The sequence below is a fragment of the Pan troglodytes genome, chromosome 1 (genome assembly GCF_028858775.2).
Source record: "Pan troglodytes isolate AG18354 chromosome 1, NHGRI_mPanTro3-v2.0_pri, whole genome shotgun sequence".
Classification (NCBI taxonomy): domain Eukaryota; kingdom Metazoa; phylum Chordata; class Mammalia; order Primates; family Hominidae; genus Pan; species Pan troglodytes.
The window spans coordinates 197,979,067-198,006,438 of NC_072398.2; the positions used below are offsets into that span (position 1 = coordinate 197,979,067).

Here is a 27,372-nt window from a genome sequence, read left to right on the forward strand (position 1 = left end):
TGTCAGATAACCCAGCAGGGTTTGAGGAAGGAGCTAACTGGAGGCCTCTGTTTTAGGTGGAACTCCACAAAAGGCTTTACACCTTCTTGGGAGGACAGGTGAGGGCAAGGAGATTGGGGCTTCAAAGGAGCTGCCCTGCAGAAGCCCTTTTCACTTTTCCTGTTCAAAACACCTTAGTGCTCATCATCCCATTTGAGCTCAGCAACTCTGAGAATGGGGAGGGGGAAAATACCCATTGGACAGATGGAGAAACCAAGATGCAGAGAGGTGAAGATGAAGTGACTTGCCCAAGGTCACAGCTGAGAAGCAGAATCACAGGGCCCAGGACCCTGGAAGCTCACCTGCCTCCTGTTTTACAGAGAAGGAAGGAGAGGCCTAAAGAGGAATGTCCCAGCCAGGCACAGTGGCTCATGCCTGTAATCCCAGCACTTTGGGAGGTTGAGGTGGGCAGATCGCTTGAGTCCAGGAGTTCAAGACCAGTCTGGGCAATAGGGCGAAACTCCATCTCTACAAAAACAAAAATTAGCCAGACGTGGTGGTGCATGCGTGTGGTCCCAGCTACTCAGGAGGCACAGGTTGGAGGCTCGCTTGAGCCCGGGAGATGGAGGCTGTAGTGAGCCATGATCATGCCACTGTACTCCAGCCTGGATGACAGAGTGAGACCTTGTCTCAAACAAATAACAACCACAAAAAAAGAAATGTCCCCATTCCACTGATGAGGAAGTGGAAACACAGAAGGTTGGGTCTCCTTCAAGCTGCTCAGTGAAAAGTGATGAAGCCCTCAACTGTCCTGGGCGTTTTCTTCATTCCTCCACAGCACTTGGCCTTTCCACTGTCCAACAGCCCAAACTTTACAAAATACTTGGCATGGCCACAGTATCTTGGGTTCAAGGTCATGCCACGGCCAAACCAGATACAACTTCACTCTCACCCAGTACCGAGGTCCAAAGAGGGGAAAGGACATCCCATGTCACCAGCAAATCAGGAGCTAACTCCAAAGGCTATTTTCCTGGCCCATCCCTTGGAGTGGCGGAATAGAGGCTTGGCTGGCAGGACCAGCCTCCAGATGACCCTAGTAATTGCTTGGGGGGAGGGAGGTTCTGAGGCCCAGAAATGGCAAGTGGTCTGAGGTTTCATGTTAAAACCTGTTTCTGCTCTAGCCCAGCAGTCGGTGAACACCAGGTACTTTCTGATGGTGAATGAGGTTGGTGCAGGGCTGCATTATCTGCTCCACATCCCACCATGAGAACATACCAGGAGTGGGGGCTTTCCACCCAGATCCCCAAGAAGTTGCTCCATCATTCTGTCTCACCACAACCATTTCCTTCTCTAAAAACTCCCTTCCCTGCAAGCCCTGAGACCAGCCAGGCTCTCACCACAGAGTATATGCAGACTTGCTTCTTCAGCTGTGGCCACACCAGGCTCAGGAATGTCCCAGGAGGACCTCCCATCTCTGCTGCTGCCACAAGCTGAGGGTGTGTCGGGGGCTGGCCTCAGGAAAGGTTGGGCCTGAAGCTACTGCCTCTCTGAGTAAGAGTAATGCTCCTAACCCCTGCAAAGCAGTTTACACCCAACAGCTCACTTAATCCTCACAGCTATCCTGTGGGGATGGAAATAGTCATTATCAATGGCCATTTTACAGGAAAGGAAACTGAAGAGAGGGAAGTAACTTAGGGTAACACAGCTTTTCAGCCTGACTCTGAGCTCTCTGCTTCTCTTAAGGGGCTGCTTAGTGGACTCAAAAGAGGTATTGAGTATCAGGTTTTGGTTTTTGTTCTGCTATCAGAAAATTTTTTGAAGATTGCCTGGGAGAGAGGTAGGACTTCTAATGATGCCAAAGCAGGAAGAGTCCCCCAGGATGGTGAAACTGAGGCAGGGGGGAGGAGACATGTCTTAGCTAGGGTTGCACAGCAGGTGAACTGGCTGGCGCTGGACCCGGCGGCAGGAAGTACCCGCTAAGCTTGGACCTGGATTCATCGGCCAGCCAGCCAGGCTGCTGCCCCTTACCCCTAAGGCCTCTGTTTCTCTGCTATGTAGGCCAGGCCCTCCTGTAGGTCACGCCTCAGTCATCAGTGATGGGGTGACAGAAACTGTGGGAGCCAGAGTGCAGCTGCAGTAGGAAACCAGCTTGGTTGCATCAGTACTCGGGTTCTAGCCCCACCAAGTTAGGCAAGGGCACCCCCCTACCTGGGCTACAAGTCTCCCACCACTCCAGCCCCACCGTGTCCCCCTCCCTTCACCCCTGACCCGTGATGGCTCTGCCCCTAGCGACACTCTCGCTATGAGGGGCAGAGCCTCTCATCCCAGCCTGTGCCAGGCAGGATCCCTGCTCCCATACGTGGCAGGGCCCACCTTGGGAGGTGGAGGATTCTCTCCCTAGGAGAAAGAGGATTCTGCTGGTGGATGACACCTGCTACTACTGACTCATTCATGCATTCAGTCTCTTCTAAGTTTGTTCATTCCATCAACACATTCTTTTTGTTTGTTTTTTGAGATGGAGTCTGGGAGGTGGAGGATTCTATCCCTAGGGGAAAGAGGATTCCGCTGGTGGATACCTGCTATTACTGACTCATTCATGCATTCATCCATTCATGCATTCAATCTCTTCTAAGTTTATTCATTCCATCAACACGTTATTTTTGTTTGTTTGTTTTTTTGAGATGCAGTCTCACTCTGTTGCCCAGGCTGGAGTGCAGTGGCATGATCTCGTCTCACTGCAGCCTCCACCTCCTGGGTTCAAGCAATTCTCCTGCCTCAGCCTCTCGAGTAGCTGGGATTACCGACACGCACCACCATGCCCAGCTAATTAATTTTTTTTTTTTTTTTTTTTTTGTATTTTTAGTAGAGACAGGGTTTCGCTATGTTGGCCAGGCTGGTCTCAAATACCTGACCTCAGGTGATCCACCCACTTCAGCCTCCTAAAGTGCTGGGATTACAGGCATGAGTCACAACACCCGGCCTCCATCACAAATTCTTATCCAGCCCCTTCTAACCTGACAGCCACACTGGGTCATGGCTTCTCCTGGACCCTGGGGACACAGAAAAGAATAAAGTGGACATGGTCCTGCCCTGGAGGAGCTTATAGGGTAGAGGGGCACTGTGTCGTGTCTGATGCTATAACACAAAGATAGACATGAGACAGCAGCAAGACAGAGAGGGAGTGTGATGTGTGAGAGCAGCAAGGTGGGGAAAGATACAAAGGGGGACAGCATCTGCCTTGGAGGATGAAGGGAGCAGTAGTTGGCCAGATGAAGAGTTAATGGTAACAAGCCCAATACAAACTCCGAAGGCATTTACTGTGTGCCAGAAGCTTTATTCTCATTAATTTCTTTTTTTTTTTTTTTTTTGAGACGGAATCTCACTCTGTTGTCCAGGCTGGAATGCAGTGGCACAATCTCCGCTCATTGCAAGCTCCGCCTCCCAGGTTCACGCCGTTCTCCTGCCTCAGCCTCCCGAGTAGCTGGGACTATAGGCGCCCACCACCACGCCTGGCTAATTTTTTTGTATTTTTAATAGAGATGGGGTTTCACTGTGTTAGCCAGGATGGTCTCAATCTCCTGACCTCATGATCTGCCCACCTTGGCCTCCCAGAGTGCTGGGATTACAGACGTGAGCCACCACGCCTGGCCTTTTTTTTTTTTTTTTTTTTGAGATGAACTCTCACTCTGTCACCCAGGCTAGAGTGCAGTGGCACGACCTCCACTCAATGCATCCTCCGCCTCCCAAGTTCAAGTGATTCTCCTGCCTCAGCCTCCCGAGTAGCTGGGATTACAGGCATGCGCCACCACTCCCAGCTAATTTTTGTATTTTTAGTAGAGATGGGGTTTCACCATGTTGGCCAGGCTGGTCTCGAACTCCTGACCTCAGCTGATCTGCTCACCTCAGCCTCCCAAAGTGCTGGGATTACAGGCGTGAGCCACCTCACCTGGCCCTCAATTTCCATCTTTACAACAAACCTGGAAAGCAGATATTATCAGCCCCCTTTTACAGATGAGGAAATTGAGGCTTCAGGAGGTTAAATGAATTTCCAAAGTGGTATAACTCATAAGTACAAAAGCCAGAATTTGAACCAGGTTTGTCTATCTCCAAATTCAGTGCTAAATTTAGACCTAGAGTTAAGTTAAAAAATACAGGATGGTAACTGCAAAGGACTGGAGGCTATATCCAAAAGAGTAGCAATGGTAGTCTCTGGGGGGATGAGTTTACATTGTTATGCATTGATGTACATTTGAATTATGAGACAAGAGATGTCCATATATGCTGGAATTCACAATTATTCCTGCAGTACATTAGTTTCATTTTCTCTGATTCTTTTCTTTACCCCAGAAATGGAAATTGCTTAAGTGGGTTTTTTTTTTTTTTTTTCTTGAATACAAGAATATAGGATCCTCTTTTTGAAAATCAGATGTCAATTTTAGGATGACCATTACCAGTGAGGTTTTTTTCCCTTTGCATTTTCCTAACTTACTATATCAAGCATGTCTTTCATAATTTGAAAGTAATGTTATTTTTAAGAAATGAATTGCACACATCAAGGACTGGAGTGACCCAGCCGACGCAAGTTCCTGTATGTAGTTCCTGAGAAAAAGGCTTGGAGGTTTTGCGTGACCTCAGACCAGAGTGAGTCAGCAGGGTGAAGTGGCTGCCAAAACACCAGGCAAGCAAGTAGAAACATGGTCCCAGATTTGAGAAGGAAACCTCCCCTGCTCCTCAGGGCTGATCAAGCTTATCTGAGGCTCAGACATACAGGAGAGCTACCCTGAAGCTAAAGAGAGACCTAAGCACAGTTGAGGGACCTTGGAGAAGAGGCCTTTAGGGGAAGGTCTTTACAGTGCATACGCAGTTGGCATGCCTGTATGAACAGGCTTGACCAGGGGGTTTACCCTACCCAGACAAATAGTGAGCTACCTATTACTGCAAGTATGCAAGGAAAGACCGGAAGACTACCTTATATTAAAGGGCAGCTGTGTGGGTGATAGATTGCATTAGCAGACAACCCAGATATTAAGACATACAGTGTTTGTAGGACATGAGGGGGAAAAGATACCTACCTAACTCAACATCTCAGAGGGAGTATACTAGAACTGTCAATAGTAAGCCAATTGGGTACTAGGCGTATTACATATATATCAGTGGTTTTCAAACTTGAACTACACCAGAATTCCTGGAGGGTGTGTTGTAACACAGATTGCTGGGCCCCATGCCCAGGGTTTCTGATTCAGTATGTCAGAAGTGGGGCTACTTCACAGGTGATGTTAATGCAGCTGGTCTGGAGACCACACTTTGATATGCATGATCTTATTTATTTGTCACAGCCACCTTATAATGGAGGTTCTGTTATCCCCATTTTCCAGGTTAAAAAAGCAAAACCAAACAAAAACATCATCTGAGGCTTCTCAGTTAAAATTACTATTTATAACTAGTAAGTGGCAGAACCAAGATCTTTGAATCCAGATCTTTTTAACAGGCTTAATTCATTTTATTTTTTCTTGTGTAAAAACTCCGTTGACCGGGGCAGTGGCTCACACCTGTAATCTTAGCACTTTGGGAGGCCGAGGCATACAGATCACTTGAGCCCAAGTCCCAGACCAGCCTGGGCAACATGGCAAAACCCTGTCTCTACAAAAAACACACACAAAAAATTAGCTGGGGGCGGTGGTGCACGCCTGTAGTCCCAGCTACTGGGGTTAGGGAGTGGCTAAGGCAGGAGGATTGCTTGAGCCCTGGATGTTAAGGCTGCAGTGAGCCATGGCCATGCCACTGCACTCCAGCCCGGGCAACCCTGTCTCAAAAAACAAAAACAAAACAAAACTCTATATTGTATACATAGCTGGAGCCTGGGTCCTCCGCACAGAGACTCTGGTCTGGGTCTTGATGAGATGGTCAGTGAACTCCTGATAGGGAAACTTGATGAATATTGTCTCTCTCCAGAGGTTGGGGCCCCTTACTGCCTAGAGGAATGCTGGGACTCTGCCCTAACCTCAAGAACCTCTGCAAGATCCTTGTCTTGTGAACCTCATGCACTGTTTGACTTCCTAGGAAATGCTATGGATTTCTTAAAATGAGATTTCTGGTATATCCACTGCTTCTGCCTGAGGCACTTTTTGTTTTCTGGAATGGTGTGGTGAGCCTTTTAGCAGAGCAGTCCTAGAATCTGCTCTAGCATTGACTTGTTACATGACCTTGGGCCAGTCACTTCTTCCCTCTGGGCCTCGATTTGTCCATCTGTAAAGTTGGGAGCAGGTGGAGCCCTTCCAGCTCTGATGCTGTCTGGTGGGACTGTGAGGAAGCAGTGTCCTGTAGTGGTTAAACCCCAGACTGTGGCCCTGAGTGGGAGTCCTGCCTGCACCATTTACTGGGACCTTGGGCAAATCACTTCTCCTCTCTGAGGCTCCATTTCCTCATCTGTACAATAGGACCTTCATTCCTATCCCCCTGGATTGTATGAGGATTAAATGAGATTACAGACATAAAGCATTTGAGGCTGTGCCAGGCCCAGCAAATGGCAGCTGCTGTCATATTTTGTAATGGATGTGAAATAGAAAATGTTAACTCTGCTGATTGCTGCGAAACACACCACCCTCAGGGTTTACCATCAGTGCAATCTCTGCAAACTGTCAGAAGGTCCTCTGATGGGTGTCCAGGGAAACACCCAAAGCTGGGTAGCTTCACTTCAGCAGGAACTGAGGAAATTCCCCATGGGGAAAAGTTGGCCAAGTAGGTGGTGGCTGTGCTAATTTGTGGGTATGAAGACAATTCCTAGACTCTGAGCTGCAAGGGTGAGCCTGGGATGGAGTCTGGGTGGCCCGAATTAGCTCAGGGTGGGAAAGGAAATATCCCTTGCCCCTAGCTAGTAACCAGAGTCAGGATAGCCTAGGGCAGGATGGAAGGGAGAACTGAGTCTTCCCTCACCCATGACCTGCCCTGGTCCTCTGCCTGTGCCACACTATCACTCTAATTCTGACCATCTGGTGCCTGCTCATATTGCCACTTGTAAGTCTGACTGCTCTTTACATAAAAAATGGGAAATGAAGGCTCAGAGAAAGGCAGGGACTTGCCAAGACCACACAGCAAATCAGAACCAAAATCTAGGTCTCCAGGCCTCAGATGCAGCTATCTCTGTCAGCATCAGACAGCCTCCTTGATTCTGGCAAGAGAGTGAATGGCTGGTTGTTGCCTGGCAACCACAGCCACCCCAGATGTTTTCTATCTCCACATTTTCATGAGAATCAGGCCATTCAGCGATAGCTGGGCTCAGACCTCACAGAGAAAATGTCTCTGGTCTTAGGGGCAGTAGGGACAGGACTCCTCATGTTTGAAGCATTTACCTAGGCAAGGCACAGTCAGTTCCCCTCCAGGTTCTAGAACTCTCCCAGGCTGCCCCGACCCATTTCTCTTTCTTGCTTAGGGACGAGATTCACACGATTTCCTCCCTTCCGGCTGAGCTGAGCTGTGCTCTGTCATCACCGACAGCAAGTGCTGGAGGAGAAAATCCTGCTGGGGCCTTTAATCACATTGAGACAGCAATTTAGGAATCACCCTGGGCCTGAACCCTGGCTCTACCAGTCGTTGGCTACATGACCTTGATCAAGTTACTCCAACTCTCTGAGCTGGTTCTTTCATCTGTAAAATGGGGTTAATGTCTGCCTCTCAGGTCTGTGTAAAGAGTTAATGAAATAATGAATGTAGGCCAGGCGCAGTGGCTCACGCCTGTAATCCCAACTCTTTGGGAGGCCGAGGTGGGCGGATCACGAGGTCAGGAGATCGAGACCATCCTGGCTAACATGGTGAAACCCCGTTTCTACTAAAAATACAAAAAATTAGCCACACCTGTAGTCCCAGCTACTCGGGAGGCTGAGCCAGGAGAATGGCGTGAACCCGGGAGGTGGAGCTTCATCTCAAAAAAAATAAAAATATGAATGTAAGGTATCAGGCATAGGAATAGGTATTCAGGGCCACGCGTGGTGGCTCACACTTGCAATCTCAGCACTTTGGGAGGCCGAGGCAGGCGGATCACCTGAGGTCAGGAGTTGGAGACAAGCCTGGCCAAGACGGTGAAACCCCGTCTCTACTAAAAATACAAAAATTAGCTGGGCATGATGGCAGGTGCTATAATCCCAGCTACTCAGGAGGCTGAGGTGGGAGAATCACTTGAACTCGGGAGGTGGAGGTTGCAGTGAGCTGAGATCGCGCCATTGCACTCCAGCCTGGGCGACAGAACCAGACTGCGTCTCAAAAAGAAAAAAAAGAAATAGGTATTCAGTATTAATATCTGTATCAGTCAACTTTCTCAACTGCAAGCAGTAAGATTCCACTAAAGGTTGTCTAGCAGAAAAAGGCCAGAGGATCAGGCTGGGGGGCTACACATCAAGAACAGTATCCTCAGAATGCCACTTCAGTTAAGACCCTAGGGCCACCCCCAGTTGCCAACACACAGCACAGATGTGGCAGCACGCATTAGGGATTTTCTGTAGCCTCACTCACCGTGGCACCCCTTGCCCTTCTCTCTGCCCTTTTGGGATCTGGTACAGGAGGAAGGAAGTGGATTCCTCACGCTCATGGCTAGACTGCATAGGGAAAACATATACATAAGCACTATACCCCTGGTGCTGTTTACACTGCTTACAACCCTCCCTTAGAGAATGATACTGCTATTTTGCCAGTTGATAGATATGGAAAGTGATGCACAGAGAGGTTTTTCTTAACTTGGCTGAGATCACACAACCAGTAAACAGTAGAACCAGAACTGGAACCCAGGCAGTTTAACTCTCTTGCTAATGTCCTGAACTAGAACTCTCAGGGTAACCAGAGTTACCCTGAGAAATTACTATTTCCCATCTACATGATGGGAAGATTCTATCATAACTGTGACTAGATGGATGGATGGATGGATGGTTTATTCATTAATTCAACTTTAAGTGCTTTTTATGTCCCAGGCTCTGTGGTCAACACCAAGTAAAACTAGTGTGTTCTCTGACTTTAAGGAACTTAGGGCTAGTGGAGGAAACGAACAAGAAATAAGCAAACACTCAAGTAAATTAAATACTTGGAAATTATGAGAAGAGCAAGGAAGGAAGCACAGAACAAGGTATAAGAAAGAATCACTGGGGCAACATTGTGGGTAGGGAGGACTCTCTCCCTGGCTCACTGTTCAGCCATACTAGCCTCCTGGCTGCTCTTTGTTTTTGTTGTTGTTGTTGTTTGTTTGTTTGTTGTTGTTGTTGTTTTTGAGACAAAGTCTTGCTCTATCACCAGGGTGGAGCGCAGTGGCGCGATCTCAGCTCACTGCAACCTCCGCCTCCCGGTTTCAAGCGATTTTCCTGCCTCAGCCTCCCGAGTAGCTGGGACTACAGGGGCGCGCTACCATGCCCAGCTAATTTTTGTATTTTTAGTAGAGATGGGTTTCACCATGTTGGCCAGGATGGTCTTGAACTCCTGACCTTGTGATCCGCCCACCTTGGCCTCCCAAAGTGCTGGGATTACAGGTGTGAGCTACTGCACCCGGCCCTGGCTACTCTTTGGAACCACCAAGCACACTTAGGGCGTTTGCTTTGGCTGTTCCTTCTGCTTAATAAGGGTTTCCCCAGTTACCTGCATGGCTAACTCCCTCACCTCCTTAAAGTTTTGTATGCATAGCACCTTCTCAGCAAGACCTTCCTTGACACCACTGTTTAACAACTCATCCTGCCTCTTCCCTGCACTGATGCTGCATCAGCACTCCCTGTCTCCTCCCTGCTCTACTGTATCTTCCCCTTACCACTTTCTAACACAGTTTATTTATGTGTATTTATAATTTATTATATTTATTATGTTTACACTTTACTTTACCTTGTAGAATGTAAACATCACAAGAGAGCAGGGATCTTTGTTCTGTTCACTGAAATGTGGCACATAGTAAGTGCTCAAAAGTATTTATTGAATGAATGTAAATAATGTCCCTGATGTCACACAGCTGGAAAGTGGCATTTCTGTGATTTGTATCTAGTGTTATTTGGCTCCAAAGCTATAGTACCTTATTACTAGGGCTGTTACGGGGCTCAAATGGGTTCACGTGTCAGCCACTTAGCACAGTGCCTGGTAGGAAGGTTAATGTGCCATAAACATGAAATAATAGTTGTTATTATTAATTATTGAGAGGGCCCCTCCCTCTTGGGCTCATTTTTCTAAATTTCATAATAGTACAGCCAGCTTTTTGGGGTAAGACATCAAGCCTGACTTGACAGACACACTGACATGACTCTTAGGAAGGAAAAATGCAGCTGTGCCAGCCCCAGTAGCCTGGAACCCTGCCCCAGCAGGACCCAGTCCTCTATGTGGCCCAGCCTACTTCGTAACTGAGCTGAAACTGTTCACCCACAGGGACTGCAAACAACACAGACTTCCTGTGTTTTGAGAAAGGGGAAGTCCAACCAGTGATTTACCTTGAGTCATTTGTTTCGAGATGGAAGCCTCAGCAGTTGGCAGAAAGTAGCGGAAGGAGGAAGGCTGCCAGAGGCAAGAAAGGAGACCTGGATTCTAGAAGGAATGCCACTACTTCTCAGCTGACCACACTGAGCAAGTCCCCTCTCTGGCCTTAATTTTCTCACCTGGAAAATGGGACAATGATCTTTACCTCACTGGCTTCTCTAGGCAGTGCTAATATCGATGAGTGCCTGTGTGTGAAGAGCTGGAAATACAGGAATGCATCAGCATCTTGCAACTGGAAGGGCAAAGTTCAGAGGTTAAAAATTTACAAACTATGAAGTCACTTAGATCTGGATTCAAATCCTGCCTCCATCACTTTCTAGCTGTGTGTCCCTGGGCAAGTAATGTAACCTCTCTAAGTCTCAGGATCTTTGGTTTCCTCAGCTGTGAAATAATTTTTCTCCTAAACTGATTTTGAGGATTAAATGAGATATGCATATCAATGGCTATGAAGGAACAAGGAACTGGGCTCAGAGGAATCCTTCAGAAATGGTGATTCTTGTTTTTAATCCTGGATGAGCTCTCACTTCCTCTCTGTGTGATGCCAGTGCCCAGGACAAACCCCTGCTGAGAGTATTTCTTTTTTTTTATTTTTTGAGACAGAGTCTCACTCTGTCACCCAAGCTGGAGTGCAGTGGTGCGATCTCGGCTCACTGCAACCTCCGCCTCTTGGGTTCAAGCGATCCTCCTGCCTCAGCCTCTCGAGTAGCTGGGATTACAGGCATCTACCACCATGCCCAGCTAACTTTTTTTTTTCCCCACCATGGTGTTCCTGAGTTTATTTGAGGCACAGCCAGGTGAGGGCCCTGTACCTAGAAGAAGGTGTTGGGTCTCCTGGTGAAGCGTGGCTTCTGCTGATGGCACAGCACCAAGTGGGGCAGCAGGAACTTGATATTGGAGTCGTGGAATTGCTTGACAGCTGGCCACCAGCACTTGCTGGCCGCAATCTCCTCCACCTTCATGATCTGGATGAAGTGGGCCCGGGCGCGGTACCGGGTGCCCATGTCTTGGTAGCACTGGGTGACAACGCCCATGGTGGTTAGGTCCCGGTATTCCCTGTACATGTTGTGGGTGCTGCTCCGGGAGTCATAGCGCAGCCAGATGCCAAAGTTCTTCACCCACAGTGGGTACTTCTCAAACACCTGCCCACAGTTGACAGTCTCCCCTGAAGACTTCTTCATCTTCTTTAATTGAGATAGGAAGTACCAGAAGTGGAACTTGGCGACTACATGATTAGGCGCAAAGATTTGCATGTGGTAGAGGGGCAGTGTGTGGCATTTGGGGGTGGGCAGGCAGTGACACACCACCTTGTACTCTTGTTGTGTGCCCAAGGCCTTCATGGCTTTCTGTCCACCTTTGCCACCACCCGCAAAAGGAAAAGGCTAATTTTTGTATTTTTAGTAGAGATGGGGTTTCACCATCTTGGCCACTCCTGACCTAAACTGATCCACCCACCTTGGCCTTCAAAAGTGCTGGGACTATAGGCGTGAGCCACTGCACCCGGCCCCCTTCTGAGTATTTAATAGAAATACCTCCATCTGTGGGACCACAGATAATTATTAAAATAGAGAATAATTTTATGTATTTATTTTTACTTATGACAAAACTTAATAAATTCATGGCAGAAAAAAACTTAAGCAAATAAGTAAAAATAAGAAAATAGAGATTACATATAACTTCATCACCTAGAGATAATCACTATTAACAGTTGGGTTAACTCTCCTGGATTTCTTTTTAAGGCATATTTAACAAGATGTTAAATGCAAGTTTCCCGTCATTTTGGCTTTGGGGCAGAGGCAAGGACCACTACATCCAGGCATGCTGAAGGATGGAGAAACCAGTTCTACCAGCATTAATCCCATCACCCCCAGAGTGTGTGTGTGTGTGTGTGTGTGTGTGTGTGTGTGTGTGTGTGTATGAGAGAGAGAGAGAAGACAGAAGAGAGAAGAGGGCTAGTTTAGAGAGATGTATTTTAGAGGCAATTGTGGTTTTTTGTTTTGTTTTTGAGTCAGGGTCTCACTCTGTCACCCAGGCTGGAGTATGGTGGCACAATCACTGCTCACTGCAACCTTGAATTCCTGGGCTCAAGTGATCCTTCCACCTAGCCTCTCAAGTAGCTAGGACTACAGGTGCGTGTTACCATGCCCAGTTAGTTTTTTTTTACTTTTTTATGGAGATGGGATCTTGCTGTGTTGCCCAGGCTGGTCTCGAACTCCTGGCCTCAAGCAATCATCCCCGTTAGGCCTCCCAAAGTGCTGGAATTACAGGCATGTAGGGCAGTTGTCTGGAGAGCAGATCCAATCCACTGTTTGCTATCTCAGTGGCCTTGGGTAAGTCACTTCACCTCTCTGGGCCTTAATTTCATCTGCCAAGTGGGAGTTATGATAATAGTACTTCCCTCATAAATCACTGTGGGGGGCCGGGTGAGGTGGCTCACGCCTGTAATTCCAGCACTTTGGGAGGCCAAGGCAGGCAGATCACCTGAGGTCAGGATTTTAACACCAGCCTGGCAACATGGTGAAACCCTGTCTCTATAAAAATACAAAAATGAGCCGGACATGATGGCGAGTACCTGTAATCCCAGCTGCTAGGGAGGCTGAGGTGGAAGAATCACTTGAACGCAGAAGGCGGAGGTTGCAGTGAGCCGAGATTGCACCACTGCACTTCAGCCTGGGCAACAGAGCAAGATTCTGTCTCAAAAAAAAAAAAAAATCACTGTGAGGATAACAGATGTAATGTATGTAGCATTTAATACAGTGTTTTGCACAAGCAAATTATACAACTTTTTTTTTCTTTGAGACGGAATCTCGCTCTATTGCCCAGGCTGGAGTGCAGTGACAGGGTTTCACCATGTTGGCCAGGCTGGTGTCAAACTCCTGACCTCAAGTGATCCACCCACCTCTGCCTCCCAAAGTGCTGGGATTACAGGTGTGAGCCACCATGCCCAGCCACTTCTCAATTTATGTCCCAATAAACCCATCATACGTTGAAAATATTGTGAGCAGAAAATGCATTTGATAAACCTAACCCAACCATCATAGCTTAGCCTAGCCTATCTTAAACATGCTCAGAAGACTTGCACTAGCCTTCAGTTGGACAAAATTATATAACACGAAGCCTATTTTTAAGGCTTCCAAGGATGGACCCAAGCACCCATTCCAAAACCCCTTTCCAGGATTACTGCAAATTCCCGGGAGGCTTTATTTCTCCTGCTCCTGTTCCTACTTCAGTCTGTACTATCTTTGGTCAGCACTATACCAAAACAGATGTAAAATTTGGCCCCTTCAGCTGTTTCTACCAACACTCCAGTCAGGGCAGCCCCCGTGAATATAGATCTTTCTTGAATATTTCCAGGGATAGGAGGCAGAGACATTCACATCATAGCTATAAACCTCAGGGTGAACAAAAACAAAAACAACTCCCAGTTTCCAAGACAGCCTTTTCTACTTTCCTCCACAGCCCCCGGCCTCAGCCACAAGCCAGCTCCTGTCTCCTGGTAAAGGAAATTTGCCTTTGGCTATTCATTCCACTCTCTCTTCCTAAGGACCTCTCAGATTTCTCTTCCAGGCATTATCCCACTGTGTGAAGCCTCAGGGTTGGGGGCTTGGCTTTCTCTCCTATCTCCCCATCACCACGATCATCAAGTGAAAGCCTTACAGGGCTCCTCTTTGGCCTTCATGTAGTCCACACAAGGATAGGAGGAAACATTTGCTGTCATTCTGGCCCTCTCTGGCTTCCTGCTGTCCACCCCTCCCCAGAACCCTCGGGTCCTGCCCATTTCCCAAATCCAGTCCTCCAGATTCTGGTAGAATCTCTGAGCCCTCAGTAGCTTCTCAGTGTATGTATGACCTTTTGCTTAAAACATTCAGAGCCACTGGGGAACATATCCAAATCTAAGTTTTCTTCTTCTTCTTCTTCTTCTTCTTCTTCTTCTTCTTCTTCTTCTTCTTCTTCTTCTTCTTCTTCTCCTTCTCCTTCTCCTTCTCCTTCTTCTCCTTCTCCTTCTTCTTTTTTGAGATGGAGTCTCACTCTGTCACCCAGGCTGGAGTGCAATGGCGTGGTCTTGGCTCACTGCAACCTCTGCCTCCCAGGTTCAAGCGATATTCCTGTCTCAGCCTCCCGAGTAGCTGGGACTACAGGCGCATGCCACCACGCCTGGCTAATTTTTGTATTTTTAGTAGAGATGGGGTTTCACTATGTTGGCCAGGCTAGTCGCAAACTCCTGACCTCGTGATCCGCCCGCCTCGGCCTCCCAAAGTACTGGGATTACAGGTGTGAGCCACCACGCCTGGCCTTCTCTTCTTTGTTGCCTCCACAACAGCTGCCTCTCAGACATTCAAGGCCACACCTTTACCCTGGTTTTCCAAAGCATTTTCCTAATGAAAGCCATCCTTTTCTCTAAGGGTGGAGGTAATGCGCTAAGGGTTTATGACATGCATCTGGCTCACAGGGGTGTTTCTAAAAAATCAAATCAACATTTAAAAATTGATGGATTACACATAAAAGTCCGGATTTGTGGCTTTTCTTATAAATTCAGAAAATCTGGCATCATAAGACCCACATTTCTCCCAAGGAGCATATTGGCCTAAATGAAGAGCGGACTCCCTGCCCTTTAGACAGGTTTTTCCTTTCTTTTTTCTTTCTAAATACTGTACTTCATACCATAAGACAGGTTTTTCTTTTTCTTTTTTTTTTCTGTGACGGAGTCTCGCTCTGTCGCCCAGGCTGGAGTGCAGAGGTGCAATCTGGGTTCACTGCAACCTCCGCCTCCCGGGTTCACGCCATTCTCCTGCCTCAGCCTCCCGAGTAGCTGGGACTACAGGCGCCCGCCACCACGCCCGGCTAATTTTGTCTCTGTGTGTGTGTGTGTGTGTGTGTGTGTGTGTGTGTTTAGTAGAGACGGGGTTTCACCGTGTTGGCCAGGATGGTCTCGATCTCCTGACCTCGTGATCCGCCCACCTCGGCCTCCCAAAGTGCTGGGATTACAGGCGTGAGCCACCGCGCCCGGCAAGACAGGTTTTTCTTATGCCCCTGATACACCAGCCGTATTTCTCTCTCCTGCTTGACTCCTGCAGGCTTTCACCTTTGTGACCTTTGCTAAGCGGCATTTTAGTGCCAGTTTCTACCCTCTGTTGCTTTATTATAATTAAGTTGGGTCTAGGAATTCGCTAGGTTCACAAAGGGGGAAAGGGGACCCTATAGCAAGAGCAGTCGCAAGTATGCAAGTGATGGCTATCCCTGGAAGGGCCCCGGGTCCAGAGGGATGGGGTCTTCCGTGCAAGGAGGCGGTTGGGACTGGTGAGGGTGAAGGTGAGTCTTAGTTATGAAGGATCTAAATGCTCTCTCATCGGGCACGGGGAGCCAGCGTGGGGTTTAAGGCAGGGCGACACACCATGAGCTGTAGGTATGAGAAAGGTGGCTGGGAAGCTTGCGGGGCAGAATCTATTGAAACCCTCCCATCCCCCGCTGTGTCTGCTGGAAGCCCAGTGAGAGGCAGAGGCAGTGGTCCGAGGACGGCTGCCGCCGGATGAGTGGCAAAGGCGGTGGGAACGGCTGGGAGGACTGCAAGGGAGGGATTTCGGAGGCAGCCTTGTCAAAGAGTGGGTATGCTTGACCTTGACAGAAAACACTGCGGGAGCTGCGGCAGCAACTCGCTCGCCTCCGCTCCCTTCCCGTCCCCTGCGCCGTAGCGGACCGCGGCGGAATCCCGGCCCCTCGCCGGGCGCTCTCCCTCGCGGATGCGGCACGCGAGGGGCGGGGGCGGGATGGCGAGGGTGGCGGCACTGCGGGGATGCCGGTCTTCCCTGGAAGGCCAGGGAGGGAAAGGGAGGCTGGTCACATGGCACCGCCACCGGGCGCAGCCGGATTGGCGGGTTGCGCAGCCAAGCAAGCCAAGGCTGCTCGGATTTCCAGGCACTAAGCGGCCCCCTCCCCTCGTTCGAGTGCCCGAGGAAAGCGCTGGCCCTGCCCCGGGCAAGGGAAGACGCGAGCCGTGCTCGTTCCGCAGTGTGAAACGCACGGTATCGCCGCAGTCCTAGGGAGGTCTGATTATTGGGAGCTTGGGACGTCTGATTATTGTGTGGGAGCAATTGTCTGATTATTGTCTCGGGAGGTCTGATTATTGTCTCCGTGAACACGTCTTGTCCCCCTTCCCTTCTCTGCTTTTCTCCTGACTTCCCACACCTGCCCCTCTTTCTACCTTACCTACCTGGAGGCAAGCTTTATTTGCAGGTTTCCATTACTTGCTGTAATTTTTCAGCTTTGAGTAAATCAACCTGCTGGAGGTGGCAAAGATTAAAAGAGAAATCCGACAGATGCCTCAAGTCCCACACATCCAGCCCCACTTATCTCCCCAAAATGCTCTTCTCTGTCTCAAGCAAAAACTTGAGAACCATCTCCATCTCGCTGTCCCCAATCAAATCTATGACCAAAACCTATTAAATTTACCTCCAAAATATTTCTTACACCTCACACCAAGTATTTTTCCTTCTTAGCATCTATCCTGATTTGTAACTGTATGTTTATTTGTATGATTGTTTTTGTAAGGGTTTTTCCCACTGGATTGTAAGCTCCATGTGAGCAGGGACCTTGTCTGTTTTGCTCATTGCTATATCACCGACACTGTACCAGGCACATAGTAGGTACACACTAAATGTTAATTAATTGATTGAATGAATGAATCCATGTAAAACAAGTCCTGGGGAGGGGCACAGATTTTAAGTAAAATACACAGTTTATCTATCCCCAAGAAGTCACCTATCCGATGGGTTTGGTGTCATGAAGCCTGTAGTTCCAGCTACTTGGAAGACTAAGGCAGGAGGATTGCTTGAGCCCAGGAGTTTGAAACTGTATCATACTATGATTTTGCCTGTAAATAGCCACTGCACTCCAGCCTGGGCAACATAGCATGACACCGTCTATAAACAAAACAAAAAAAGAAGTCATCTATCCAACAAACATGTCCTGAGGTCTTTGCTACACAAGGCCCTGGACAGAGACCAGTGCATGCAATGAGTAAGATTCCATTTCTACCTTCCCTCTTTGTCTTAAGAGTCCACATGTCACTAACCCAGACAAGACCCTGTGGTATTGGAGGTGCCAAGGGTGGAGTCAGAGTCCAGGATTTAGAATCTGATGAGCTGGCTGTGTGACCACAAGTCTCCTCTCTCTGAGGCTCCATCTTCTCATCTTGAAAACAGGATAGCAATACCAAGCTCACATGGCTGTTGAGAGCAATGAATGAGATAAGTGAAAGCACCAACTGCGGGTTTTACAGCGATGTTGGGTGTAGGTGGGTGATCATATCTTCCAGTTTGCCTGGAACAGATCGATTGACACCTGTTAAACTAGAGCAAATTAATAGCATTCCCTTTCATCCTTCCAAATGTCCTGCTTTGGACAGTAAAGTATGTGGATACCCTAGTAATACATGTAACTCTAGAGTTATCTACACTGTACCCTGGGGACACAAAGGATGGAGGGAGGTGGGTCTGACTGTAGAAAGGTGGATGGTAACCATGGAAATGAGCCTGAAATATGCACAGGATTACACCAAGTGGAGAGGGATAGGAAGGGCATAAGAAGCAGAGGGACCAGCATTTGCCAAGAAGCGAGGCTTAACAGTCCTGGGCATACTTAGTTAGATAACATAAAGAAGGCCAAATGGCTTGAGTCCAGGAGGCATGCAAGAAGATGAGGCTTTCTGCAATGGGAACTGGAGAAAGTTTTTGAGTAGGGGTAGACATGAGCCAATGGCTTCACAAAAGAGACCAGTTGAGGAGCTGGAGCCGAAATTGAAGCAGAAGAGATAATGATGCTTGAACAGGGCAGTGCATGTAAACCCAGGAACAAAGGGTGAGATTCCATAAGCATTTTGGAGATAAAACAGATAGGACTTCGATGTGAGCATCAGAGGACAGGTCAGAGGCAGGAAGACTTCCAGATGGATAAAGAGGCCACTCCCTGAGGCAGGCGGAGAGAGGACAGGCCAGGAGACCCAGAAAATAGGAGGTGACCCAGATCAGGCTGACTAGGCACAGAAGCTCATGATCCACAGGGAAAAATGGAGATCGCATCAGGTAGAGGTGACTTCTGAGGCCAGAGGAAGGAGCTAGGAGCCTCAGTATTCATGTGACATCTAATTAAAATTAGCTTTCAAAGCAACCTTGAAGCCAGGTGCTGTGGCTCACGCCTGTAATCCCAGCACTTTGGGAGGCTGGGGCGGGTAGATCACCTGAGATCAGGAGTTTGAGACCAGCCTGGTCAACATGGTGAAACCCCGTCTCTACTAAAAATGCAAAAATTAGCCAGGCATGGTGGCACACACCTGTAGTCCCAGCTACTTGGGAGGCTGAGGCAGGAGAATCTTTTGAATCTGGGAGGCAGAGGTTGCAGTGAGCTGAGATCGCGCCATTGCACTCCGTCAAAAGCAAAAAAGTGAAACTCCATGTCAAAAAAAAAAAAAAAAAAAAAAAAGAGGCTGGGCGTGGTAGCTCACACCTGTAATCCCAGCACTTTGGGAGGCCGAGGTGGGCAGATCACTTGAGGTCAGGAGTTCAAGACCAGCCTGGCCAACATGGCGAAACCCCATCTCTACTAAAACACAAAAAAAAAATCAGCCGGGCATGGTGATTAGCGCCTGTAGTCCCAGCTACACGGGAGGATGAGGCACAAGAATCGCTTGAACCCAGGAGGTGGAGGTTGCAGTGAGCTGAGATCGCGCCATTGCACTCCAGCCTGGGTGACAGAGCAAGACTCTGTCTCAAAAAAACAAACAAACAAAACAACAACAAAAAACAACAAAAAACCAAAACAACAACAACAAAAACCTTGAAAAAGACAAGAGAAAACTCAAAAGTAGAGCCTCAAGAAAGAAAAAAGCAGGTTTTTTAGTCCAATTTCATGGTATGTATGGCTCTCCTTGATTTAAACTGTCCCATAATACCTCATAGACTAAAGGCTGAGCTCCTTAGCCTGGCACTCAAGGCTTCCTGTAGCTGGGTCTCAACCTATCTCTGATGAACATTTCATATTTCATCTGCTCATGTTTGGCCCCTCCCTCCTTCCTTGTGAAAGAGTAGCTCCTTCCTTTTGGAGAATTGCTCCTCCCTTTGGTCCAGCCATATGGTTCAGGTACTGCCTATCAATCATAGCATTCCATCCTCCATGACCACAGATGTGGGTATGCAGCCAAACCTCACCAATCAGACTTGTTCTGAAGAATTTTGAGAATCTGGAACAAAGGGAAGATAATTACTCCTCTCTGGTGAGGAAGCTAGGACACATAAGCTAGGGATTCTACAGTTCCAGCAAGAGAGAGAAGTAGACTGAAAAAATAAAGTGGGAAGAAGAGGGAGTTAATGCTTAATGGCTATGGAATTCCAAGTTGGTAAAATGAAAAAGTTCTGGAGATGGATGGTGGTGATGGTTGCACAACAATATGAATTTATTTAATGTTACCAAACTGTACACTTAAAATTGGTTAAAATGGTAGATTTTATGTAATGCATATTTTACCACAATAAAAAAAAAAAAAGAAGAAGCTAGCATGCAGAGAAGCAAAGATGAATGATGGAGTGCAGGATCTGGGGGCTTTCCTGGGTGCAGTTGCTGTGGTACAAAGGGTTCAAAAGGTTATAGAAGCCAAAAATCACTCCTTTGGCCTAGCCTCATTCAAGTTAGGCTTCTGGTCCTTGCATCCAATGGAGCCATAATACAGAACCTTTCCATTTTCTTTTTTGTTTCTTTTCTTTTCTTTTTTTCTTTTTTTCTTTTTTTTTTTTTTTTTGAGAAGCAGTCTCACACTGTGGCCCAGGCTTAGAGTACAGTGACATGATCTTGCTCACTGCAACTTCTGCCTCCCAGGTTCAAGTGATTCTCGTGCCTTGGCTTCCCGAGTAGCTGGGACTACAGGTGAGTGCCACCATGCCTGGCTAATTTTTGTATTTTTAGTAGAGACAGGGTTTCTGCATATTGGCCAGGCTGGTCTCAACCTCCCGACCTCAAGCAATCTGCCCACCTCAGCCTCCCAAACTGCTGGGATTACAGCGTGAGCCACCATGCCTGGTCAGAACCTTTCCATTTTCATTTCTCACTCATGTCCTTTCAAACATTCTCTTCTCCTGTCAACCCTGCTGCTCATACTTCCTCAGACTTATCCTGTGTTGATACACACTATGCCTTTCCTCCCTGCTCCCCAAGCTTGGAATGTCCTTCCCCCTTCTTATGACTTTGTCAACTCATATTCATCATTTGAGATCCAGCTGAAAGGGCTCCTCCTCAGGAAAGCCATCCCTGACCACCCTAAGCAGAGCCTGCCATGCCTTCTGTTGGTCTGTCATAGCTTTTTTGTATATGTCCTCATCACTTGGTATCTCAGTGATCTGCCATCTTGTCTGTAACCCCCAGTAGATTATATTTTTCATCTCCATGACCCTGGTAGCTGGCAAAGAGGCTAGCACAAAGTAAGTATAATAAATCTTTACTGAATGAGTGTACAGATGAGTGAGAATCTTTTTCTCCCTCATGCCGTCTCTGAGTCACTACTCAGTTTCTATCAAGAAGAGACACATAAGGAAACGTGGGAGGAATTGCTTTAGTCCCTTTATTCAAGGGTGATAGTCTCAGGAGAGAAGAAAACACAATCAAGTTGGGGCCACTGCAAAGTCTAGTGGCATTTAAGAGAAGTTATTTTCCCCAAAGCACTGGCAGCTTTGAACTGAGGCTGAATTTGTTTGGAAGCCAGAGCCAAGACAAGCAGACATTTGGTAGTGTTGAGCCTTCCAGCAAGCTGGGATTCTGACAGCCGTTTCTGTCAGCTGCACAAGGAGAAGCATCTAAAAGGCATCTGGGTCTACCTGGAATTGGGGGTCCCCATATCTTCTAGCACAATCTGACCCAAGGAACAAGGCAGCCGTCTCTCCTACCCTCCATTCCCACCATAAGCATATATCTCCTCTAAGGGGGCTCTGCAATTGATTAGGACATTGGGCACTGAGAACAGAGTCAAAGATGACTATAGGAAACTGTGGCAGAGATGATACTACTGCTTACTAAATGGCTTATGGTTTCTTCCTACATTTCCCAGCCTCCCTTGCAGTTTTTTTGTTTGTTTGTTTGTTTTTGACACAGAGTCTTGCTCTCTCTCCCAGGCTGGAGTGCACTGGTGTAATCTCCACTCACTGCAACCTCCACCTCCTGGGTTCAAGCGATTCTCCTGCCTCAGCCTCCTGAATAGCTGGGATTACAGGCGCCCCACCACACCCCGCTAACTTTTGTATTTTTAGAGATGGGGTTTCACCATGTTGGCCAGGCTGGTCTCGAACTCCTGACCTCAGGTGATCCACCTGCCTCGGCCTCCCAAAGTGCTGGGATTACAGGCATGAGCCACCGTGCCCGGCCTCCAGCTCTCTTTTTGAGGCAATACTGAAAGCTTTGCATTGAGATGGTGGAGCCCAAGACAGAAGTAGTCTGGATCTCTGAGTTACCCAGGAGAGTTGAGGAGAGCTACCCTGGAGAGTGCCTTAACCCACAGCCAGCGTTGCATGAGTGGAAAAGATATACCATTGTTGTGTTATGCCATTGAGATATTTGGCTTGTTTGTTACCATAGCCAAGTCTAGCCTATTCTGCCAAATAAATATAGACATTAATTGTTGTTTTAGCCATCCAGCATCAAACCTCCTTCCTATTTGAGGATTAAACTCTCCCCCTCCTTTAGGACTCTTTGGTGTTGCCAAATCCAGTGGTCACATCTCTGTTCTTATCTTTCTTGATTTCTCAGCAGCATTTGTCACAATTGACCACTCCCTTCTGGGAACATACTATGTTGGTGTCTGTGACATCATGCCTGCTTAGTTTTTCTTTTATGTCACTGCCCCCCGCTTTTCAGTTTTCTTTGTTGGTTCCCCTTCTTGTTTTATGTCAAAAGTTTGAAGTTCTGGAGACCTGGTTTAAAATATCACAGCTGGTTTCCACCTTTTGAGACGATGTCTTTTTGTGTCACCCAGGCTGGAGTGCAGTGGCATAATCACGGCTCACTGCAGTCTCAACCTCCCAGGCTCAAGCATTCCTCCCACCTCAGTCTCCCAAGTAGCGGGGACTACAGGCACACTCCATCACACCCAGATAATTTTTGTATTTTTTGTAGAGATGGGGTTTTGCCATGTTGCTCAAGCTGGTCTCAAACTCCTGGGCTTAAGAGATTCACCAGCCTAGGTCTCCCAAAGTGTTGTAATTACAGGTGCGAGCCACAGCTCCTGGCCCATCTTACCATTCCTTATTAATAACAGAGCACTCATTGTTAGCTGGGCACATTGTACCCAGTTAAGAGAATATTTCCCAGGCTCCCTTGCAGCTGAGTATGGCCATGTGAGTATGTTTTGGCAAAAATGTGCGGGACTTTCGAGGCAGTCCTTTTTTCTTTCTTTCTTTCTTTTTTTTTTTTTGAGACAGAGTCTCGCTCTGTCGCCCAGGCTGGAGTGCAGCGGCGCGATCTCGGCTCACTGCAACCTCCGCCTCCTGGGTTCACGCCATTCTCCTGCCTCAGCCTCTCGAGTTGCTGGGATTACAGGCGCCCGCCACCACGCCCGGCTAATTTTTTATATTTTTAGTAGAGACGGGATTTCACTGTGTTAGCCAGGATGGTCTCGATCTCCTGACCTCGTGATCCGCCCGCCTGGGCCTCCCAAAGTGCTGGGATTACAGGCGTGAGCCTCCGCGCCCAGCCCCAAGGCAGTCTTCTTAAAAGGAAGAGGATGCCATCTTTCTTCCCTATTTCCTTCCCACTGTTTGGAATATGGACCATAGTGAGGTGACCTTAACACTGGAAGCCAAATACTGAGGATGGCTGAACAGCCCTGAACTGCCTACTTTTGGACTTATATTTCATGGAAAGAGAGAAATTTCTGGCTAGGTGCAGTGGCTCATGCCTGTAATCCCAGCACTTTGAGAGGCCAAGGCAGAAGGATCGCTTGAGCCCAGGAGCTCGAGACCAGCCTGAGCAACACAGGGAGATTTCATCTCCATGAAAAAAATAAAAATAATAGGCAGGCCTGGTAGCGCACCTGTGCTCCCAGCTACTCCAGAGGTTGGGGTGGGAGGATCGCTTAAGCTTGGGAGGTTGAGGCTGCAGTGAGCTGTGATCACGCCACTGCACTCCAACCTGGGTGACAGAGCAAAACTGTCTCAGGAAAAAAAATAAATAAATTTCAATCGTAAGCTATTTTTTTCTTTTGTTATTTGCAATTGAATGTAATCCTGATACATTCCTGTTGTTGAAGCTGTTTGCCTGCCTCCCACTAGGAAGCCTAAGGGTCCAGATCCTCCCCCAGTCAGAGGAATGGGGAACTAGAAAAAGAAAGGCAAAGGCACTGCCAGGCAAGAAAACGCTGGGTCTCCTTCCACAAGTTTGGTAAGTAAGCAAGATACCAGGAGGATAGAATGGTAAGTGAGCCTAGAAATAGATTATTATATACATAGGGTTTATTAAATACATAGAGAACACTGAATGCTAGACTAAGAAATTTGGACTTTATTCTGGAAGTCCCTTGCAATAGGGGACCTTGTCTGTTTTATTTTCTAATGCCTCGCACTTTGTAGAAGCTCAGTGAATGAATATATTCTTTATTAATTTATGCCGTCTGCTTAATAAACAGAAATGTTGGAAGGTGAACTAGTTGGGAGTCACCATCTGATCAACCCCTGTCTGCTTTTTATAAATAATGTAACTGAACCATCATTTACTGGAAGTGGCAATCAACCTGTGAGGAACGGCAAACCAAAAAGTCCACCTTGGGTGTCATGGTGATGGAATTGGGGGCGGAGACCAGGGAGAGCAGCGGGCTAGGATCTCTGAGTCTCCGCAACATGGCGGCCCTGGAACCACCTGACCGGCAGGAGGCGGAGCTCCGCCCCAGCTCGCCCGGCCCCACCCCGCTCGGCCCTGCCCAGCGCACTCCTAGTCCGGGGCGCAAGGGTTGTGAGGTGTTTGAGCGAAGCGCCTGCGCAGGGCAGCGGCGCGCGGGGCGGAGGCTTTATAACCACTTCGTCGTTGCCGCTCGGCTTCTATCTCTGGGAGGGCGGTTGAGGCGGTGGTGGCGGCGTCGGCGGCGGCCGGGCGCTGGCTGAGGGGCGCTGAGGCGGGAGCTGTGGCGGCGCTGGGCGCCCCTGGCCCCTCGGCCTCTGCGGGCCATGGGCTCCGAGAAGGACTCCGAGTCGCCGCGCTCCACATCGCTACATGCGGCCGCGCCCGACCCTAAGTGCCGCAGCGGCGGCCGGCGCCGGCGCCTCACCTTGCACAGCGTCTTCTCTGCCTCGGCCCGCGGCCGCCGCGCCCGGGCCAAGCCGCAGGCCGAGCCGCCGCCCCCGGCTGCGCCGCCGCCGCCCGCCCCGGCCCCTGCCGCGGCCCAGGGCCCGCCGCCCGAGGCGCTGCCCGCCGAGCCGGCCGCCGAGGCCGAGGCGGAGGCCGCGGCGGCGGCGGCGGAGCCTGGGTTCGACGATGAGGAGGCGGCGGAGGGCGGCGGCCCGGGCGCGGAGGAGGTGGAGTGTCCGCTGTGCCTGGTGCGGCTGCCGCCTGAGCGGGCCCCGCGCCTCCTCAGCTGTCCGCACCGCTCGTGCCGGGACTGCCTCCGCCACTACCTGCGCCTGGAGATAAGCGAGAGCAGGGTGCCCATCAGCTGCCCCGAGTGCAGCGAGCGACTCAACCCGCACGACATCCGCTTGCTGCTCGCCGACCCGCCGCTTATGCACAAGTACGAGGAGTTCATGCTGCGCCGCTACCTAGCCTCGGACCCCGACTGCCGCTGGTGCCCGGCCCCGGACTGCGGGTGAGCGCGGGGGCGTGGCGCGGGTGGCGGCGGGCTGCGGCCGAGGGGCGTGGCTGGGGGCAGCAGGGACCCCGCGTGGGTGTCCCAAGCAGGGAAACCCGCAAGGCGGCAGCTTCGGCGGGGTGGTAACCATCAGGCAAGCCCAGACTAGTGGGGTGAACGCACCCGACACCCCGCCCCCTGCCCCAGGGCTCGAGGTGGCTGCTAAGCATTCGGTGAGGGGAAGGGAGCTGTCCATCAAGTTAGGAGACAGGGAGACGCGGTTTTTTTGTTGGGGGAATGCCCTCTGTCCGGAGGTGAGGACAGTATCTTTTTTTTTTTTCTTTCTTTTTTTTTTTTTGGAGACGGAGTCTCGCCCTGCCGCCCAGGCTGGAGTGCAATGGCGCGATCTCTGCTCACTGCAAGCTCCGCCTCTCAGGTTCAAGCGATTCTCCTGCCTCAGCCTCCCGAGTAGCTGGGATTACAGGCGCCCGCCACCACACCCGGCTAATTTCTTTGTATTTTTAGTAGAGATGGGGTTTCACCATGTTGGCCAGGCTGGTCTCGAACTCCGGACCTCAGGTGATCCGCCTGCCTCGGCCTCCCAAAGTGCTGGGATTACAGGCGTGAGCCACCGCTCCCGGCCAAGGTGGGGAGTATCTCTTAATGAGAGTGGGGAGGGGATATTTGGCCAAGGAGGGAATGAGAATATTCTGAGGGGGCAGCGCGTCGGAGGGGTGTGTCCACTTGGCTAGGGACAGGCTTAGCAGTGCAGAAGAAGGCGTGTTCTCCCTGACAACCACCGCTGAAAGTTGGGATGGAGGTAACCGGGGAATAGGCTCTGGGGTACCCTGAGCACTGTGTGTTCTGTGCCACGCTATCGGGAGGCACTCTGTCGTTCTTACCTTGCTGCCTTGGGTAGGGTGAGGGATAGACAGATACGTTCTCTGTCCAGAGACTCAATGGGGGCACTGAGAAGAAGAATGCCCAGAGGTTGGTGTGATAGGAGAAATTGTGTTTCTGAACCCCTTTGATCTTGAGTTCTTGATGACAGTCTTTTTAATGCACCATGTAGGCTGAATTTTAAAGGGCAGTAAATTAAAATATGCAATATCTGCAGAGACATAATACACCAGATTTTGCTATCTGAAGCATTCAGTGGAGACCTTCCTCGCCCTCCCCGCCTTTAGAAGTCTAATTGTTACTGTCAGTATATCCCATGAAGGGGTTGCACGCAGGAGGAGGGGCTCATTTAAGTAGTTGGGAGTCAGACAGCCATTACCTACCTGTTCTGTGACCTTGGGCAGATAATTTTATTCTTGTGTGTCATGTTTTGGCGACAAAAAGATGCTGGGGACTCCTTGCAGTGTGTAAACGTAATGCTAGTAAAAAGTTGTGTGATCTTTAGCTTCAAAGGAGTTAAGGACTTTTAATTGTAGCCTATATATCAAGGTGGTTTTGAAATCTCCATGATGCTGCTGGTTGTCTCCTTTCAAAAGGAGCTGTCTTAGAGTGTCTAGGAGAGTAAGAAGAGTTAACTTCTGTTTTTAATTCTGCCAAACTTGTTTAGAAATGGGTGTGTTATTTAACCTCACTGAGATGGGGTTTCTAAATTACTTTGAAGTGTTGTGGTCAAAGGAATGGTGTTTATGGTGGCTCACTTTCAGTTAATAAGTATCAGGAAGGACCTTTTAGGTTCATGGAACTGTCTATGTCTAGTGATCTTACTGGCCCTCTGAGGTTAATTTATATTAAAGTTTTACAGATACTGTTGATCTATTTTCTTAACCAAACGAATATTAAGAGAACACAGGCCAGGCTCGGTGGCTCACGCCTATAGTCCTAGCATTCTGGGAGACCAAGGTGGGTGGATCACCTGAGGTCGGGAGCTCAAGACCAGCCTGGCCAACATAGTGGTATCCTGTCTCTACTAAAAATACAAAAATTAGCCGGGCATGGTGGTGCACACCTGTAGTCCCAGCTACCCAGGAGGCTGAGGCAGAATCGCTTGAACCCGTGAGGCAGAGGTTGCAGTGAGCCGAGATCAGGCCACTATACTCCAGCCTGGGTGACAGAGCGAGATTCTGTCTCAAGAAAAAAAAAAA

General features: G+C 49.0%; 2 protein-coding genes across 7 annotated transcripts in view; one reads left to right on the plus strand and one right to left on the minus strand.

Moving 5' to 3' along the window:
- Positions 1 to 10,439: 10,439 nt before the first annotated feature.
- LOC469268 (large ribosomal subunit protein eL20-like) lies at positions 10,440 to 11,824 on the minus strand. Its single transcript, XM_054665536.2, has one exon. The coding sequence runs from the start codon at positions 11,802 to 11,804 to the stop codon at positions 11,277 to 11,279; it is 528 nt and encodes a 175-aa protein (XP_054521511.1). The 5' UTR covers positions 11,805 to 11,824; the 3' UTR covers positions 10,440 to 11,276.
- A 12,699-nt stretch (positions 11,825 to 24,523) lies between these two features.
- RNF19B (ring finger protein 19B) overlaps positions 24,524 to 27,372 on the plus strand; it is a 28,373-nt gene continuing 25,524 nt past the window's right edge. For 2 of the 6 annotated variants that reach the window (XM_024357699.3, XM_024357698.3), the window contains exon 1: positions 24,524 to 25,288. In XM_024357699.3, coding sequence (XP_024213467.2) covers positions 24,654 to 25,288 — 635 coding nt within the window. In that variant the 5' untranslated portion in view covers positions 24,524 to 24,653. The remainder of the gene's footprint in view (positions 25,289 to 27,372) is intronic. The other 4 variants (XM_024357700.3, XM_054665500.2, XM_016958581.4 and 1 more) reach the window with 2 other exon arrangements.